The sequence below is a fragment of the Populus nigra genome, chromosome 7 (assembly GCF_951802175.1).
Source record: "Populus nigra chromosome 7, ddPopNigr1.1, whole genome shotgun sequence".
Lineage (NCBI taxonomy): Eukaryota > Viridiplantae > Streptophyta > Magnoliopsida > Malpighiales > Salicaceae > Populus > Populus nigra.
This window is the reverse complement of record NC_084858.1, coordinates 12,743,895-12,761,855: the sequence shown is the minus strand read 5'-3', so window position 1 is coordinate 12,761,855 and position 17,961 is coordinate 12,743,895. Positions and strand designations below refer to the sequence as shown.

General features: G+C 32.0%; 2 protein-coding genes across 6 annotated transcripts; both read right to left on the bottom strand.

The window, feature by feature from the left end:
• Positions 1-2,620: 2,620 nt before the first annotated feature.
• On the bottom strand, positions 2,621-8,346 carry LOC133698645 (calcium/calmodulin-regulated receptor-like kinase 2). Of its 5 annotated transcripts, none has more exons than XM_062121641.1 (8): positions 8,125-8,346; positions 6,383-6,775; positions 5,790-5,943; positions 5,060-5,186; positions 3,920-4,005; positions 3,772-3,843; positions 3,262-3,465; positions 2,621-3,150 (listed from the first exon to the last, which is right to left on the bottom strand). In XM_062121641.1, the coding sequence occupies exons 2-8, from the start codon at positions 6,709-6,711 to the stop codon at positions 2,869-2,871; spliced, it is 1,254 nt and encodes a 417-aa protein (XP_061977625.1). In that variant the 5' UTR covers positions 6,712-6,775; positions 8,125-8,346; the 3' UTR covers positions 2,621-2,868. The 5 variants fall into 5 exon arrangements, with proteins under 5 accessions (XP_061977625.1, XP_061977623.1, XP_061977622.1 ...); XM_062121639.1 differs by lacking the exon at positions 8,125-8,346 and adding an exon at positions 7,961-8,069; XM_062121638.1 differs by lacking the exon at positions 8,125-8,346 and adding an exon at positions 7,907-8,061.
• Positions 8,347-11,362: 3,016 nt separating this feature from the next.
• Positions 11,363-15,132, bottom strand: LOC133698223 (rhamnogalacturonan I rhamnosyltransferase 1-like). The gene is made up of 8 exons (XM_062121076.1): positions 14,175-15,132; positions 13,718-13,785; positions 13,505-13,593; positions 13,262-13,427; positions 12,854-13,143; positions 12,572-12,776; positions 12,331-12,488; positions 11,363-12,003 (listed from the first exon to the last, which is right to left on the bottom strand). Exons 1-8 carry the CDS (start codon positions 14,464-14,466, stop codon positions 11,757-11,759), a joined length of 1,515 nt encoding a protein of 504 aa, XP_061977060.1. The 5' UTR covers positions 14,467-15,132; the 3' UTR covers positions 11,363-11,756.
• Between the last annotated feature and the right edge of the window lie 2,829 nt (positions 15,133-17,961).

The window sequence follows — 17,961 nt, the reverse complement described above, 5'->3', positions numbered from 1 at the left end:
GCAGAATTGTTGTCTTTCTCACTCACACACTTACATTCTGATTTAGTCAAATAAAAAGATATATGTTTATGAATTAAGATTGACCAGTGAGGTAAGTATTTGATTCCAAATTATCAATTATGAGTCTTTTTAGGCTAAAAAAATTAGGTTAATTTTTGGAGGTCCATATCTCTGCCTAAGTGTACAATTATATACACTTGTGAGAAAAAAAAATGTGAAAATAACGTGGCCTAACTGATTTATGAAACAAAAAGAGAAATGATTAGTCTAAAGATACAATATTTTTCATAACGCTGACATATCACCTTAAAAGAGGTTATAAGTGCATGCCACAAAGCTTGATATGAGTAGGAACAAGAGAAAAATAGTTTCTTAGAGCTGAATTAATGGTTTTGTTTTTTAAAACACACAAACATCATTAGCTCTCTCTCTTTCTCTCTTTCTCTCTTTGTTTCTTCTTTTAAGGCACTTATCTCATAATTTTTCAAGAAAATCTCTTCATCTTTACTTGATATCTTCTGATAAATAGAAAATAAATTTTTGAGACAAAACATATGCTAATCTTCTCCATCTTGTATTTAACTTTCTACAAAAATAGTAAGGCTATCCTAGCATGATTTGAAATTTCTTGAGAAGATTATTAAAAATAATATATCTTTACAACAATCTGTGCATTATATTTGCACCATAAACTTCTTTTGATTTATTGTTTCTGAAAATGATTAATGAATTTTCTTGTTAAAGGGATGTTATAAAGTAAATACTAAGAAGAAATTGAAATCCCTATTTTAAGCTCTTTTGATCAGGAAGAACATAAGACCTCATCCCTTGAAAAGACTCTAATCTAGCCATCTAAGATTCAAATGACAGAAAAAGATGGCAAAACGGTGGCTAGTTCCTTTAAATATATAGCACGGTCTGGAAAAACTGATTGCTTCATTTTCTTTAGTGTAGAGATGGTTTACAGAAACAACTTCTCCAAAAAGAACATATTAGGTGAAAGAGAAGTTTTGGTAAGTGATCTTCTGACCCCATATATGCCTTTATAGAAGACATCTTTAAAAAAAGATACTGAGGTAAACAGACTGAAGAAGAACTTACTCTATATGTTGAAGTAGTTAGGGGGTTTTATACCAATTATGAGCCTTTTAATATTTATGACCACTCCATTACTTTTATTATTTGAGGTCAAACCCTTGAGTTGTCTCCTACTATCATTAGAAAGTTATATGAGCTATCTAAAATCAAATATTCTAGCTTTTCTTATAAAGGAATAAAAGCCCCTTCAAAGACATGGATGAGTGATGTGTGTGCTGTCTGTACCAAAATGGTTTGCCAAAGCAACACTATGCTACCTCCTTACCAATTGTTAGCAAAAATTATGCTAACAAACCTCTAGCCTATTGGAAGATATACTGAGTTGACATTTGATAATGATCAGTTCATGTATAGTATTGCTATTGATATTCCTATCAACCTAGCCACTCACTTTATTAATGTCATACAAAAAGCTACAATTGAGAAGGAAGTGAGTGCCCTTTGATGGATTGATATCTAGGGTAGCAATCATGACCAAAGTATCCTTGTGTGACAATGAGCTAATAATCAAGATTTTTAGAAAGATCTCAGACATAACTGTTGTTAAATTTAAAGTTGTGATCGGTAAAAAAAAAAAGATCACATCTTGAAGAGTCTACCTTCTCTCAGCTCAAAACTCCTCAAACCAGCCCCCTACTCCCTCTTATAATTGAAAAATTGCAGGTACTATCAAACAAGTTTGATAGATTTACTCGTAAATAGAAATAAAACATTAATGTAGTTGATAAGTTACTAATACATATGCCACAAGATATTGTTCAGGTTAATGACAGATTTGTTTGACTAGACTTAGATGTCAAACAAGTACATTAGTCTGAGGACTAGGATTGGTGTCAAATCAAGGGGGGAGACAAGGATGCATACAAGGAATGTAAAGTAGAAGGAAGAAGCAAGCAACCACACTAGCAGCTGTCATAGTTTTTTATTTGCTTTTTTTAAGGTTTATTGATTTTTAATCAATAATGAATGTTGAATATTCTAGTATGTAATAACTTGGATATTTTTTTATTTTTATGTAGCATAGGAACTTCTATGTTAAATACTTGATGTACTTTAAATTTGATGCATATAGTTGCATAACAATATCTGATGCATTATAGTTTTTGAATATATTATGAAATGTTAGGATACTTTATGAAGTATTCTTTGAATATGATATGTAAACCTTCAATACAAATAAACCTACGATGTTTATAGTATTATTTCTTTTTTTATCAACAAAATCTGCCGTACATTGACTGTATTCTTATTCTTCTTTATAATCCCATTAGTTTTTTTTTTTTTTTCTCTTTCGGTAGGAGCCTTCTCAATGTTCTTCATCATCATGGCTGTGCATAAAGTTCAATGAATCAAACTCAAAGGTAAAGAACTCAATAGAATCTCACTTGAGCACTGGACCATCCCTGGATCAACCAATACAACAATCCCTTTTAATGTGCATTCACGGTTCGTGTGTGTGTGTGTGTGTACTTGGAACATTTTTATTTTTTTGAATCTAATATATTATATACATACCCATATATTGACATGATAAATAAGACTGCTTATATATACAAATACCTGAAATTATATAAATATTTATGAATATCTAAATTTTTATTTCATGAATAATAAATAGAATATGGATATAGTAAAAACTTAATGGATATATACCCATTATCATCTCTAAAAGAACTCATCGTGGTATGTCATGATGGTTTGACGAAAGTTGAGCAGGGAGAGATTAGAACAGAGAAAAGAACCAGCGGAGCAAAAGGATCCTCTGCGCATTCAGTCGCCATGTTTTATGCTGGCCATCCTACTCAACTCCACCTGTTGATCCTCTATCCTGCTTAGAACTCGTGAAAATTCTTTAGACATTTCCCTATCGAGGAGCCTTTGTTTTATCTTCAATATAGCCTGTGAAACTTCTCCTATTGAAGGTCGCTTCCTTTGGAATTTTTGCAGGCACTTGCGGGCAATGGCAGCTAGGTCCCTCACTTCTTCAATGTCGCATTCTCCAACCAGCTTCTTGTCTAGTATTTCATCAACACCATCTGGACTCATACCAGCCTTGAAAGTGGGGGAAAATAGAAACCACAAAAGTAGAACATTTTGGGTTTAGACAATCGTAAGTTATTAAAAGAAAGTCCTCTATTTGTTAGAACAGAGCACGAGACTTACAAGATTAACATATTCCATTAGATTTTGATGTGGGTGGATGGCTGTAATAAGTTCGAAGATGATAACACCAAAACTGTAGATGTCACTCTTCACGGTGAACTTGTTTGTGGATACGTACACTGGATCTATGTAGCCATAAGTACCTTTCAAGCCAGAGCTGTGCTCATCGAAGACCTCTTCATTTGAAAGTCCAAAATCAGCAACCTACCATGAGGGCAGCAGCAGAGGTCAATCATAGAAACACAACATGAAACTTGATCTATGTTTTCTAGGAACTAATATTTTTAGCTATTCGTGCTCAAGAAAATATCACTGTAAACAACGATATGCTAGCTGCAAAAGCTCATCACCAACATCTCAAAATTCAATTAACTAAAAATCTCCACGTTGCATGCAGAGATTAAAGTTTCAAATCCCAAGATGGTGGTTTTTCTTAATTTGCGGATCTAGGGATAGATAGGTAATATTACTGTGCATAATAAATCAGTTAATTTGAGCATGCTAGCTTACTTTAGCTCTCATTGACTGGTCCAGCAATATGTTTGCTGACTTCAAATCACGATGTATGACAGGTGGGACTGCCTGAGCCAGAATAATGGTCATATTAATGGAACAAGCAAATCCAGCATTCGACAAAGAGATTCTGTATTCAACCTACCCCTTCATGAAGATATTCAATTCCATGCGAAATATCAAGAGCAATTTGAAGTCTTTCTTCCCAACTCAAAAATCGCTCTTCATCATCTGGAAACATGCACAGTCGGAATGTTCATTATCAAGGAATTGAATAGCAAAAAAATATATTCTTGAAAAGTAAATTATTTTTTAATATTTATTAATATTATGAAAAATAAATTGAAAAATAATTTCTAGTATTTAACTATATCACGGAAAATAAGTTGAAAAATAACTTTTTAATTTTTTTTCAAGTTTATTAAAATAAGAACCAGATTTGAAAAATAAAAAAATTGAAAAGAATAAAATTAAAAATAAAATAATTCAATGTCATAAATTATTTCAAATAAAACAAATGGTGATAAAAAAAATGGAAACAAATCCGATAGATAAAAAAATTGAAAAATGATGAAATTAAAAAAAATATTTCAATTTCATAAATTATTTCAAATAAAATATATAACAATAAAAAAAATAGGGACAAAAAATAATAGATAAAAAATTTCAATTAAAAAAAATATAAGAGAAAAACAAATAACAATAAAAAGAATAAAAACTAAAATTGATATAAAAATCAAATTAAATCCAATTCTAAGGGAAGAAATTGAAAGAAATTCAAAACAAAATATATAGTAATAAAAAAATTGAATATCAAATTTGATATAATCAACAAATAACGAGATATTTTTGAATTTTTCACAACTTCTAGAAAGTGTTTTCGTCCAAAATAAAAGGAAAATACTTTCATGTAAATCAAACTAATTTTTTTTTTTATTGAAAAATATTTTTTGTTGATTAACTTTTCTAATAATAAACAAAAACCAGAAAGTATGAAAAATAATTTTTAAATAACTAATTTCTATAAAACAAACATGGCTTAAAAGTATTCTTAAGCGAACCAACAATGTTTGCATATGTTCAAGATGATTGTAAGATTACCACCACACAAATCAGTACAACCAAAAAAAGGATGACATCCCTACACCATAATATTCATTGCAATTTTAATCTAGAAATGCTCTTTTTGTATTGGTGGTTACATACCAGCACATGGTTCATCACAAATACTAGCAGATGGTTCATCACAAAGAATAATGAAAGAAGCGAGGACTTTTTAGCTTACTGTAAAGGTGGTTTGCTAAGCTTCCATTGCTCATGAACTGATAGATCAACATGTGGCTTCCTTTATCTATACAATATCCTAACAAATTCACAAGATTGCGGTGATGCAGCCTTCCTAATAGAGAAATCTGCAGGACCAGGCTAAAAACTGAACACTCAATATGCTTTCTAGGAACTTCAGATAGCATTAAATGCAAGAGTTTTTGCAAAGTTTGTAGATATAAATGTAAAATTTGCAAAAAAGGGTAGCAATGAACGCTCCAAAAGCCTGGCTTTCTGTATTTAGTTCCTTATTTTCCCAAAAATTTGGGTGAGTATCTTTTGAAACAAGAAACCTTTCATTGGATTAGTGTAATTGATCTATGAACATCACAGAGTTCAGTAGCATTTATGAACAAATAGTCAAACAGACCTTGTTTGCCCAGAATGTTCCCTGTGATGATCAATCTTCTTTTATCATTGTTTGACAGTTTTTCCTTGTTATATTAAAAAAATGCAAGCCACTACTAGAAAAGATGAAATATCATCAGAGCATTGTAGATCATTATTATCTTAGAAAATGCCTTCAAAATTTATAAATTGTATTATAGTATATAGAAAAAGAAGGGCCCCAGTACAATCAAATCTGTCAGTGTAGAATGAGAAGGCTTTCTTAATCATGCCAGAAAGGCATCTCTTGCAGTAATTATATGTTCTGCATATACTCGAGTACAAGTGTTGCAATGCATTACCTCTGTTTGGAACTCTTTTTCCCCCTGCTTTGAGTTAGAAGCAAGAACCTTTACAGCTAATACTTCTCCAGTAGGCATGACAGCTTTATATACAGGACCAAACGAACCTTGTCCCAAAACAGTTGTGAATTTTTGTGTAGCTTTCTGTATATCCCTGGAAAAGAAAAACCAACAAATTGGGACATCAACTTATGCCTTACAATACATCAACTACATGTATTGTCTACTTGGGTTTACTATAAGAAAGTTGGTGGGGTGCTATACCCCAGACCCAAAATCATATCTAAGCTAAACCAGAGGTTGGTTACCGTTACCACAGCACTACTCTCTTGACTACGGAGATTTGAATAGAAAAGGAACCAATATATAAATCAAAGACTATTGTGTAGGATTAATATCTTCTCAAGAGGTATATCTTTCAGTAGAGTAAGAGGGGTGGATTCTTTTTCTTTATCAAGAAATAGATATAGAAATGAACTTCTATGTAGTTAATGAAGTAACCAGAAAAAAAAAAGAGTTAATACACGTATCATAAGTTGAATTTTAATGCAGCACATAACAGAACTTCGCTTCCTTTTTAGAGATTTACGTACTTGTAAGAGTATCTAAGTATGCCTGATGCAGAAGCAAACTGATCTTTACTGTGATGATTCCACCAAGAAGAAACCGGAGAGCTCTTCTGAGGGTGTTCTGATCCCCGGATGGTAATAGAACTTGCAAGGGATGCACTAAAGTCATTGCTTGTCCCCAAGCCATTCATGCGTATTGGAAGAGTTGGAAGAATACGCTCGTTTGAGCACTGTTGGACATTAGAACGCTTCTTGTACCACCATATGCCGAAAAATATGAGTGAAGCGATCAAGATACCAAGGGCCAAACCAACAGAGATTCCAATAACAACCAAATCACCTTTATGAACCATTCTCTGGTCTCTTTTGAAACTTAGACAATGAAAACATCTTGAGCTGAGAAGTTCAGCAGGCTCACTGCCATAAACAAACAAAAATATCATGTAAAATGAAAGAAGTTTACTCAGAAAAGTAGGACTAGTCATGCCAGAAAGCACATAGCTCATCAACAATAACAATGATAATAAATATGGTTTCTCTCTTTTCCTTCCCTATGCCTGTTAGTATTATGGTTGGAAATGCTTGCCAAGGATTATAATTTATTGAATCGGAAAGGAACAAGATCACATAAACTAGAAACAAAATATTCATATTTTCCAGCATTTTAGATATAAATAGTTTACATAATCTCTCATAAAAAAAATCTGGAAGAAAAAAAAAGGATCCAGGTGTTTTTTACAATGCAAATCTGTATAAACAGAAGTAAAGGACTAAACCAACCGGGGCAGAGTTATAAAGTAACAAACAAAGATTGTAACCGTGCATAATTTTTGGCGCTGAAAGCAGCATTCAACTGAGCAGGTTATCGCAAGAAAGCACGTATTTTTAAGTATGAAAAGGCAACGATGCCTAGACAAAGACAAACATAAGAAAATACATATTTGTACCATGAACCAGAGGGAAAAACAAGGTCCTAAAGGCAATTTTACAACTTGACATTTGTAACACAAATTTCAGAAGTCACCAATTAACAGGACAGACATCAAAGAGAGAATCACAAAACTTGATACAAGGGAGATGACCAGACAAAACTCTGCTGCTCATCACCTGCTTTCCGAAAAAGAAACTTTCAACTAAGTTTCAAGCATATTCATATCTAGCTTTTCCTATTCCTCTGGTTAGCGTGCGTTTTAGCAAAAAAACGCAAAACAGTGCGAATTCGTTGTGTTCATCATTCAAATGCATTAAATAACAACACATTTGATGATGACAACTTGAAACAAAATACAAGCCATTCATTACTTCCAAATCCCAGTAAACTGTGTTTCCTTGAATCAGTCAACATAAAGCCACAAATTATGCACAAGAACCAACTTGGGGAAGAAATGCAATCAAGAGTCCTCTGCAAGGCACTGTCTATCTTTTTCCTAATACACTCTGTGTCTACTCATATCTTCTATGTACCTATAACATCACTGCTTATCATCATAGAACCATAAATTAAGCTCGGATTGAAAGCTAGCAAATCCCATCATAAATATCACTTACTGATGCAAGAAGTCATGAAAATATCCAACAGCCCCATATTTTCTACAGCTATACCTCTTCACCAAAACTATCATATGGGTTCCCTCCCTCCAGAGCTTCACCCCAAGAATGAAAAAAAAAAACCAGCAAGAAGTCGACTATCAAAACCAACTAACCCAAGAAAGCAGAAGGTATCCAAAAAAGGAAGCTTAGTAAAATGAAAATATCCTCAAACATACCTTATAAAACTGCCGATCACTGTCCGTGCAAAACACACATGTTTGATAAGTCTGTCCTTGATTTTTCAATGAAGACCTCAAAAGCATGACCTGGTTAAACAAAGAAACCGTAGACCGAAGAGGACCAAAGACCCTGATCAATTAAATTAAATTTAATTCACAAAACTGAAATAAAGAGTCCTCATCGGTGGCTTTAAATTGGAAAATAATAAATAAGGCCAGTGAAATCTTGATTACTCAAGGCTACGTCCCAAAGGCAAAGAGAATAAAAAGAAGAGTATATTACACTTTAGTCCTTTCTTTCTAATTGTATTATACTTTAGTCCTTCATGTTTGATAATTTATTACTCAATCCTTGACAATGGTTGACCGTTGCCCTGTCAAAACACATGTTGGCTATTTTTTCTACATTCCAAATACACCATTTGGTGATTTTAATTCTTATTTAAACACCAAATAATTTATTTTAAAGAAAAACCAGTCAACGTTTTGATAAGGCAACGGTCAATAAGAGTCAAGGAGTTAACTTATAGGTGACAGCAATATAAAGGACTAACTTGTAACTAGATTAAATACAGGGACTAAATTATAACTTTACTAAAAAAAAAGACCGTTTAGGTCTTAGCCAAATGCGTTGGCGTATTCGTGGCTTTACCAACTTTTTGGCTCTTTTACTATTGTCTTTTGGTTCAACTTTTATTACTATCATTTTTTCCCTATCAACTCGAGGCCTAACTTAAAGCAAATTAGTAAAAAAAAAATCCGATTTCTTTTACCAAAACACGTTATTTTGGGCTTTTTCTTCCCAAAAAAAAATAATTTAAAACCTTTAAAATAACATCATTTTAGAGGTTTTTGTTTTTTTATCTTAAAAAATAAAATTTAAGTTTGGGTTAATCCATTTCAATCTATCTAATCCATGACTCGAGCTTCGAATATGATCGATTTTTATATTAGATTTTATAACTATGAATAAAATTATAAACGAGGTTATCATAACCATAGAGAGTTTTTTTTTTTTACACTGAGTTTAATAATTTTATGATTTTTTTCATCGTGCTTCAAATTATTTAAATAAATTATATTAGAATTTTAAAGGTGTATCAATGTTAACTTTTTTACTTTACTTGAATTAATAGATTAAGAAAATATTTTGATAGATACTATAGAGTTCTCGAAGTTTTTTTTTATATATATATATGATTTTATCATTTAAATAAATTGAATTAAATGGATCTAGCATAATAATGGATAAAGGGACTTGGTCATTCCGTTGACATTTATGAGACAATCAATTAGTAAAGTCTAAGAAAAACTTCAATGGACCTCGAGGCTTTTCTATGGCTGATATCAAATTGGGCTGCATGAGTTGGCGTTATCTACAAAACAAATTCCAACATTTTGCATTCGTTTGATACATATATAATACAATAATTAAATATTATAAGCAATGCAATTTAATTCATGGAAAATATGAAAGGGAAAAGTCATGATATAATATAGCCTAATAAATAAACTCTAATTAACTTACTTATTTTGTATTCAAGATGTTATTTGACTCGCTAGCAATATTCTACCTCACAAACTACACCACTTACTTAAAAATAATGTTAATTTTCTTCATAGTAATTTGACTCTTTAACTTTACTTTTTATATTATCAATTATCATGCTTGGTCTCAAGGTGCTTTTTTTTTTATTTTCATGTCGGTTTAGATCAATATGTTAATACATTTGGTTTACCATTACCTTTTATTTATTAATCCTTTACATATTAATGAACTTTTTGCAACTAAATACCATATATGTAATGCATATATAATTTCAACTCTATGTAATTCATTTACCATGAGTTTAAAATATGATAACAAGTTCTTTCTCGTGCATTCAGCATTAGATTGAACTCTTTTTATTTTTATATTAAATAATTATTCGATAATCACTTATTATACACAACCGCATCATTATTAAAAAATATTTCATTTCATATTCGTAGTCATACAATCCTTCATTACCATAAAATCTTAAATATGAAAACCTTCACCAGGATCATGATTTAAGCTTGAAAGAAATCATTTTGGGGCATAATATAGGACAAGAGCTATATAGATATACTCAAGAAATGCAATGTTTAAGCACCTTCAAGTTTCAACCATTTATTTTCTTTGGTAAACATTGATGAGCCCTTGAAATAATGAATCATTCCCACTTTCGGCACTGGTTAATGTGGTTCGAAAACTATGTCTTGAGTGGCTGGATGCTCATTCAGACATTGTTATTAGTGGATCACTCTCTGTCTATTTTGCCTCTTGATATTTTTTTCACTGTTAGAAATTTAGCAAATACTGACAAATTTTTTCATTGTTATATTCCTTGACAAACACCAATGGACATATTCTTTTCTTCCTTTTCTTGTCACCTCTCTCGTTCTCTCGACCCCAGTATATGCTTCAAAGAACTTTCTTGGGGTTTCGAATCATGACTTGAATAGAAAATTAAAAGTCTTGTTGTCTTCGAGTGCTTCAGTGGCAATCATTTACTATCATGTATGATTATCATGATGCCTAATCCCCATGAGCATGATCCTTTTAACAAGTAGATCATGGGAAAATGGAGGAAGCATGCTCTATACTTGAAATACTTTAGATGATAAAAAAAAAAAAAAAAAAAAAAGAGGAGTCATAGCCCATCATTTAATGACAGCCAAGAAACCCATTGCCAAGTCTTCTAACTGGAATGATACGGCATCATGGAAATTCTCTTTTGCCAAATCTCTCTAGCTGACTGGTGAAGACATTGGAAACAATGTCCAAGGAAAATCAATTTGTTTGTTTGCTTTCTTCAAGATACAGCAACCGAAGCATCAAAATGATTCTAGATGCCACGAGGTGTGTTTAACAATATAATTTATCGTCATAAATGTTGTTCATGTCTGCAAGCACATGGTTAATTTATACGTGTCACTTGGACTTTCAAGGAAGGAGATGACTAAAATCTTTTCAGGCATGCAAGAACCCGACAATGAAATCTGGAAATCCAATTTTGAAGGGTTCATTTTGACACCAAGAAAATCAATTTTGCGTGGGCGTGTGTGTGGAGCATCATGCGACAGACATGATTAATTAGTAGGCATGCATCCCATGTTCAACTCATGGAGTTCTATGCATGTAGGAAGAGAGAAGGAGGAGAGTTTTCATTCCTCAATAGACTAGATTATCAAAGTTTCATGACAAGGGAAATGACAAATGTGACTTCATTGCATATTTCATGCTGAAAAAATTATGACAAAGAATATGTGGGATGGACTATACATCCCAAAACCTTCCCCATCTAGGAAAGTTTTGTATTAGCTCCTCTTTACAATCCAGCCTATTGGATATTAGCCCTCCAATGACAGAGTTCCCCATAGAAAATCTGATTATTCAAAAATGAACCATTATAAATATTCCTGTGAGACTGCTGAAGAAACTCATGGATGAAATCCTTAGTCTCCTTGAATCCAACTTGAGGCGTGATCCTAAAAAATGAACCATTTATGCCTGCAGTCTCCATTGAATATATATTAGGTCATCTCCTTTGACAAATATGCACTGGCACTGGGTATTATTCAGGATGATCATCTTATTACCAGGTTCATGTACTTCTCAATGGTTCATCCAACAGTTGCAAACACTCTTGCGGATTGGCATAAAAATAATCTTCATCCTTCGGTTTATCTGGTATAACGACTCGCATCTTTGGGCTACCCATCCGATCAGCATGAGTTTCCTTCACAGTGGAGGAGAATTCATCCCAGCTCAATGACCCTTTGTTGTATTCATCTATTAAACCTACCAGAAGCTTTCTGTCCAACAAACTAGTCTTCTTGAAACCCAAGAATCTGGAAGTCATCAAAAGACAAGAGAAACTTATCATCTTCAATTGATGTTTTCTTTCCTTCTTTCATTTTTCTTGATGGAACTATGGACAGTACAATGTAAACTAAATCTATCAACTATAAACTCCAAATTATATATCAACAACCCCTTCAGTTACAGATAGCATTCTTCTTTTTTACAGATTATTCCTGAAGTATTGGCGAGGGAAATTATGCTGTGCATGGTATCAGGGTTACATCAGATAATTTAGGACATTTTAGTTCATTTTATATTGCAATAACTCTCAGTTCAGTTGAGAATCTATATTAGACGTGGCAGCAATAAATTACCTGCGATGACCTTCAACAACTTTAGCCATATTGCCATCATATGTAGGAACAAATATGTCACTCTCTAGGGACACCAGATAATCTAGTGCTGCCATTTGAGATGAATGGTTCTGGAAAAACTTCAAATCTGATGGTTCCAACAGATCCTCTTTCCTGACCTGTTCCATGTTAGAAGGATGGATTATTTTAAGGCATTCCGTCATACATTTGTTAGAAGAAGTTGCTGCTTTTTTCTACTCACCAAATTAGGAAAAGCTTCCATCAAAGTCTTCATCCTTCTTTCCCCACCATATATTTCTCCGGCAGCAATATAAATTTGAACATTACGATCAATTCCAAGTGCAGTTAACACAAGGGCAGTTTCCTCGGGAGTCAAAGGACACAAACCTTCTTTCCTTTTCATTTCAGAATTAATAACTTTTTCCTTCCACCAGGGATAAGCATATCTGACCAAGTGAAGTTTGTGAGAGTTAGTTGTGTTTGACATTAACAGCATATTAACAAAGTATCAAAGAGAAATTACCTCATTCTTGTCAGTTTTTCTACTTCCTCATCATTGCAACCATGAGTGCAGCCAGAGAAAGCCAACATGTCCCTTTCATATCTGAGATGAAGCACCAGGAAAGGGCCTTTCTCCCTCAATATCTTAACAACCTTTCTACCCAGTTCTTCTATCTTTGACGTAAACTTGAAAGCATTAAAATTCACTCGGCAGCGCAACTTTTGAATCTCAAGAGGAAGTCCATTATTAGCAAGGCGAGCATCTGTTTTGTTCAAATGTACAACTTTGAACTTTTGCAGCAGAGGAAGGATCTTTTGGCAAACACTTTAGAAAATTAGTCGCCTTATTCCAAATACATTAGCAAAATAAAAAGGGAAATGAAAAGGCTAATGCTCACTTTACAATTCTATAATTCTAGTGTGTACTAACCTGATGGGTGTAGTAAGAAATGTTTGACCAGCTAACAGGAGGTAATGAGTAGAACAATCCCAATTCTACTCGTGTTTTGAGCCTAGGCGGTAGCTCTTTCAATATTCGAACCTCACCCCTCAAGGAAGCGATGAAATGATGAACATCAAATATGTCTTGAAACTCACTGCCCCACAATGAAATGAATGAATTGATCAGACAAATTGTAGGAGTGTTTTCAAGACTTTATACTACTGAATTTACCTTGGGTCATTCCAAAATGAGGTTTTATCCAACTCTGGGACTATAAGAGTAACATTTAGATATCTTGCAATAGCGACCATGTCACATATCTGCATTACAAGTCCAGAAGTGACAATATATCAAATGTTTATAGCAGCAAACTAGATAGGCCATGCATAATCAAAACGCAATTTCAGTATTGATGATTTATGATTTAAGTTGCAATCAACTCACTGCTGCTCGCATTTGGTTCAGTCCTCCATTGCAGGAAACCATGAGATACCCATTATTCTTATAAACTCCTGCAAGCAACAATTACCAAACTTAGGAATAAGAAGAGAAAAGAATCAGATTTTTCAAGGAAAACTACAATAACAAAATTAGAAACGATATACGATACAAACAAATTGAAAATCTTAAGCAAATCAGCAATGTTACAGAAACATTTATTATAGTCATGAGCAGCAAATCAATCCATGTTAGACAGAAAAAAAATGTATGAACAATATGAAAGGACAATAACTAATCAAATCAATTATCTCCAATTAATAGCTGGAACAAATTGATGAAAGCAAAGAATATACAAAACCAAAGCACATGATTTTTCTCTACTTTAATGAATATCAACAACCTTTTCCAATGTAAATGCTCAACTATAACTAAGCTGAAATTAATGAAATTATGAACTTACTCTTTGGAGGAAGAATAACTTCGGCAGGAACAGAAATTAACTCAACATCTTGATGACTATAACAAGATGTCCAACTCTTTAACAATCTCGGGCCCCAGGTCTCTCCCATTGACATCAAATGAACCACACAAGTCCATAACAATACAGTTGTGATTGCCCTTGTCATCCATAGCTTCATTGGAGACCTTGAAACCACAGAAGTTTTCAACTTTTTAAACTTTCCATCACCACATAATTTCAATTTCATCTCCCATTCCTCACCAGAGTCCTCTGTCTTCCACATCTTTAACATATTTTCCCTCCAATATCACCAAACCCAATTTAACAATCCCTTAATATGTGTCAAATTTAAGATTTAACACAATAGATGCTCTCTCTTTCCCTACTTGATCTGTTGTATCTAAATGAATTGTCAGACAATGCTCACCCTTACAGAGACAAAGAGATTCTTTGAGCTTGATTAAGATAATAATAATAATAATAATAAAACTTGAAGCTCTAAACCCTTCCTTGTTTATATAAACTTCTTTTTTTCAATTAAAATAATCAAAGACACCAGTTTCATGTTCTTTCATTACTTTAATCTCCAAAACACCAAACTTTGTCAGCTTACACAACTCTAAAACAAATAACTTCAGTATCCAAAGAAAACCCAGAAATGAGATGCAAGAATTTCTGCGAAATCTTGATAATCAAAAATCACAGTTTGCGCTCAATATTGACAATCTCTCATAAAAAACTCACTGGTACGCCAATGAGGTGTGGTTAAACTTGAAAAGGAGAATGTGGGTTTTGGAGACGGAAAGATATGGAAAGAGGAAGAGTTTTGTGGTTGGTATTTTCCGACGAGATTTGCCAGAGAAACTAGTGGGAAAATCAGAGAGAGAGAGGGAGGGGTAGGGGGCAGTGATTAAAAGAAGGGTGAGTGTTGATGGTTTTAACTGCTCCAACGTTAAAGCGGAAACCATTGTTTTTCTTTATTATTCATTTTGTCTATGTTAGAATATCATTTATGAATCTCTTATTTAAGAAAAGAAAATCCTGACAACAAATTGCTTGAAAATCATTTTTCAAATTTCTTTTATGTTGGATAAATTTTAGGAAATTTAATTGATGAAAAGTGGATTCTAGTCAACTTAAAAAATAAGTATTTTTGCTAGGAAAATTTTTATTTTTTAGCAAAAAAAATATATTTTTTATGGAATTCATTTTTTATGGAAAGTATTTTTCAACAAACAAATCAGAAAACATCAATTTTGGATCAATTTTGTAAAATTTAGATAATGTCATTCATAATCTATTTTTTACCTTTAATTTTTCTAATATGTTTTAAAAATACAAAAAATTCAAAAAAAAATTCTTTTTTTAATTTTTTTGAAATTTAGCTATTTCCTGGATTTTTTTTATATTTTCAGTACTTTTTATATTTTAATTTCAAGTAGACATATAAAAATGAGAAAAAAAATGAGTGCCGGCCAAAAAATAGAAAAGAACAAAAAAATGATGGGGGGAGGGGAGAATTAAGAAAATTTGAAATGAGAAAAAAAAAATAAAGAGAGAAAGAAGGAAAAAAAACAGATGTTCTTATTCAATTTTTTTCATATCCTAATTTTACATTAGGATTTTCTAAAACATATCTATATATAGATGTTACCCTAAATTTTTCTGTATAAATGCATCTTTTTTCCCTTTCAAACGAAGGGGATATCATTTTATTGGGAAAAACTCTCTAAAATATAATATATATATATATATATATATATATATATATATCTCTCAAAAACAAAAGAAAAAAGGAATATGTATGTTTTATTTTTATTGCATGTGTGTGTGTATATACATACACGTGCAATAAAAAATTGAGATATTTTAGAAAAAGAAAAAAGAAAATCAAAGAAAAAAACAATAAAATACAGAGATCGATGAGCATTAAAATAATTAATGAAGAGAAGATAGATCAAAATAAACAGAAGGTTTTGACTTCCTCTCTAAGCAACTAAGAGATAAGAGATAAGAGAATAAGGATAAAAAATAAATAAAAAGTACAAAAACAAAGAGAGTAAGAGAAGATAAGACAAGAAGGAATACAAAATAAAGAGGGGGTGTAAATAGAGCTTGACCCATGCAATGAAAGGGCGCACTACTACAAAATTATCAAACATCATCGGAAATATCGATGAAAAAAATATCATTGGTAAATTATGATAATATTTACTGAAAAAACATCACATCATTGTTTCTGTTGGTATTCATTGATGAAAAAAAACTCTTGTAGTGAATACTTAGGGAATTACTAGTGGAATTTAGAGAATGAAAAAAAAATTAAGTAGGTATTCCCTTGTTAATTTCGTTGGAAAGTCTAACCTGTCAATATTTCTAATGGAATTGCCGATAAAAAATTATTGTCATTAATTTTTGTTGGGGAATCCACTAGTAATATTTAAGTTATAACCTACAACATCCCCCTCCCCCTCCCCCATTTCTTCTTCTTCTTCTTTCTTTTTTATATAGAAAACGAACACATTTTCCCGTTTTATTTTGTCACAAATCAAATTTTTATAATCATAAATTCAATCACCCCAACACTTAGTTTGTGAGTATCCTTGTCTTGGTTAAATTTTTTTAAAACATTCACCACATCAAGTAAGCAAACCTACACATTTCTTGTTATAACCCATTTTTTTTATGTTAATGTTTTGGTATTTTTGTGTAGTATATGTAGTTTGTTTGTGTGTTTATTTATTTTATAGCTTTTTTCTACAAAATTTGTTGTATAGATGCATGATTTGTACATGTTAGGGTTTGTTTGTGATTTAAAAAAATTATATTTGTTTGTCATTTGATGAAATTGAGTTTTGTTTTGTAACTTAGGTGTTTAAAAATGAAAGAAATAATGGGTTATTTAATGGGTACGCTTCATATTTTGTCAATTTTATTGTTAAGTTGAAATTTTCGATAAATTTGGAGGAATTTGGATTTTATAAGAAAATTAGTAATGATTAAAGGATACTATTAAAATAAATTGAATAAGTTTAAATTAAGCCAATGATAGCTAATTAGTTGGGTATCGATAATTTATTTAGTTCACATTATTAATTAATACATGTTGTCATCAATATTTTATATAGGTTTTATATAAGTAATGAATAATTATTCTTGGATGTTTCGAGTTTCATGTAAAGGGTTGTGCGGAATGGATTATTGAAATAAAGTTCAGGGTTTTATTAATTACGCATATCTAATTCAAAAAATATTAGTGAAGGGGGTATTAAATATCCATGTAAAGAGTGTAAAAATAAAAAATTTCTAAATCCAAATGTTGTTACGATGCATCTTCGACAAAAAAGGTTCATGAAAAAATACTCATGTTGGTTTACACACAAAGAACCCTATGTTTTAGCAACGTGCATGGAGTTATAGATGAGAATAGTAAACCTTATACGAGTTTGATGATGGATGCAATGCAAATAAATTAGAGTTATGCAGATGAATATTCAAGTGTAGATGAAGAACCAAATACAAACGCAACTAGGTTTTTTGAACTTTTAAAAGATTTTGACGAACCATTATGGGATAGGTGTATAAATCATAGTAAGTTATCAGTCATTGTACAAGTGTTCACCATTAAGTCAGATCATGGGCTGAGTAAGGCCGATTATGATAAAATCATCGAATGGGCAAGAAAGCATTTTATCAATCGTTGCAAAGGTGCTTACCACATTAAATTATCAGTCATTGCATATATGCTCACTATCAAGTTAGATTATGGGCTGAGTGAGGCTGGTTA

What these genes read in the sequence shown, in the direction of transcription:
- LOC133698645 (XM_062121638.1), bottom strand. Translation starts at nt 7,980, where the DNA reads ATGATAGTTTTGGTGAAGAGGTATAGCTGTAGAAAATATGGGGCTGTT. An exon ending in AAAAAGAGTTCCAAACAGAG is followed by an intron (nt 5,187 to 5,789) that starts GTAATGCATTGC and finishes CTGGTCCTGCAG; the next exon opens with ATTTCTCTATTAGGAAGGCT. An exon ending in ACCAGTCAATGAGAGCTAAA is followed by an intron (nt 3,466 to 3,771) that starts GTAAGCTAGCAT and finishes CCCTCATGGTAG; the next exon opens with GTTGCTGATTTTGGACTTTC.
- LOC133698223 (XM_062121076.1), bottom strand. Translation starts at nt 14,466, where the DNA reads ATGTTAAAGATGTGGAAGACAGAGGACTCTGGTGAGGAATGGGAGATG. An exon ending in TGAACCAAATGCGAGCAGCA is followed by an intron (nt 13,594 to 13,717) that starts GTGAGTTGATTG and finishes CTTGTAATGCAG; the next exon opens with ATATGTGACATGGTCGCTAT. An exon ending in TGGAAGCTTTTCCTAATTTG is followed by an intron (nt 12,489 to 12,571) that starts GTGAGTAGAAAA and finishes AACATGGAACAG; the next exon opens with GTCAGGAAAGAGGATCTGTT.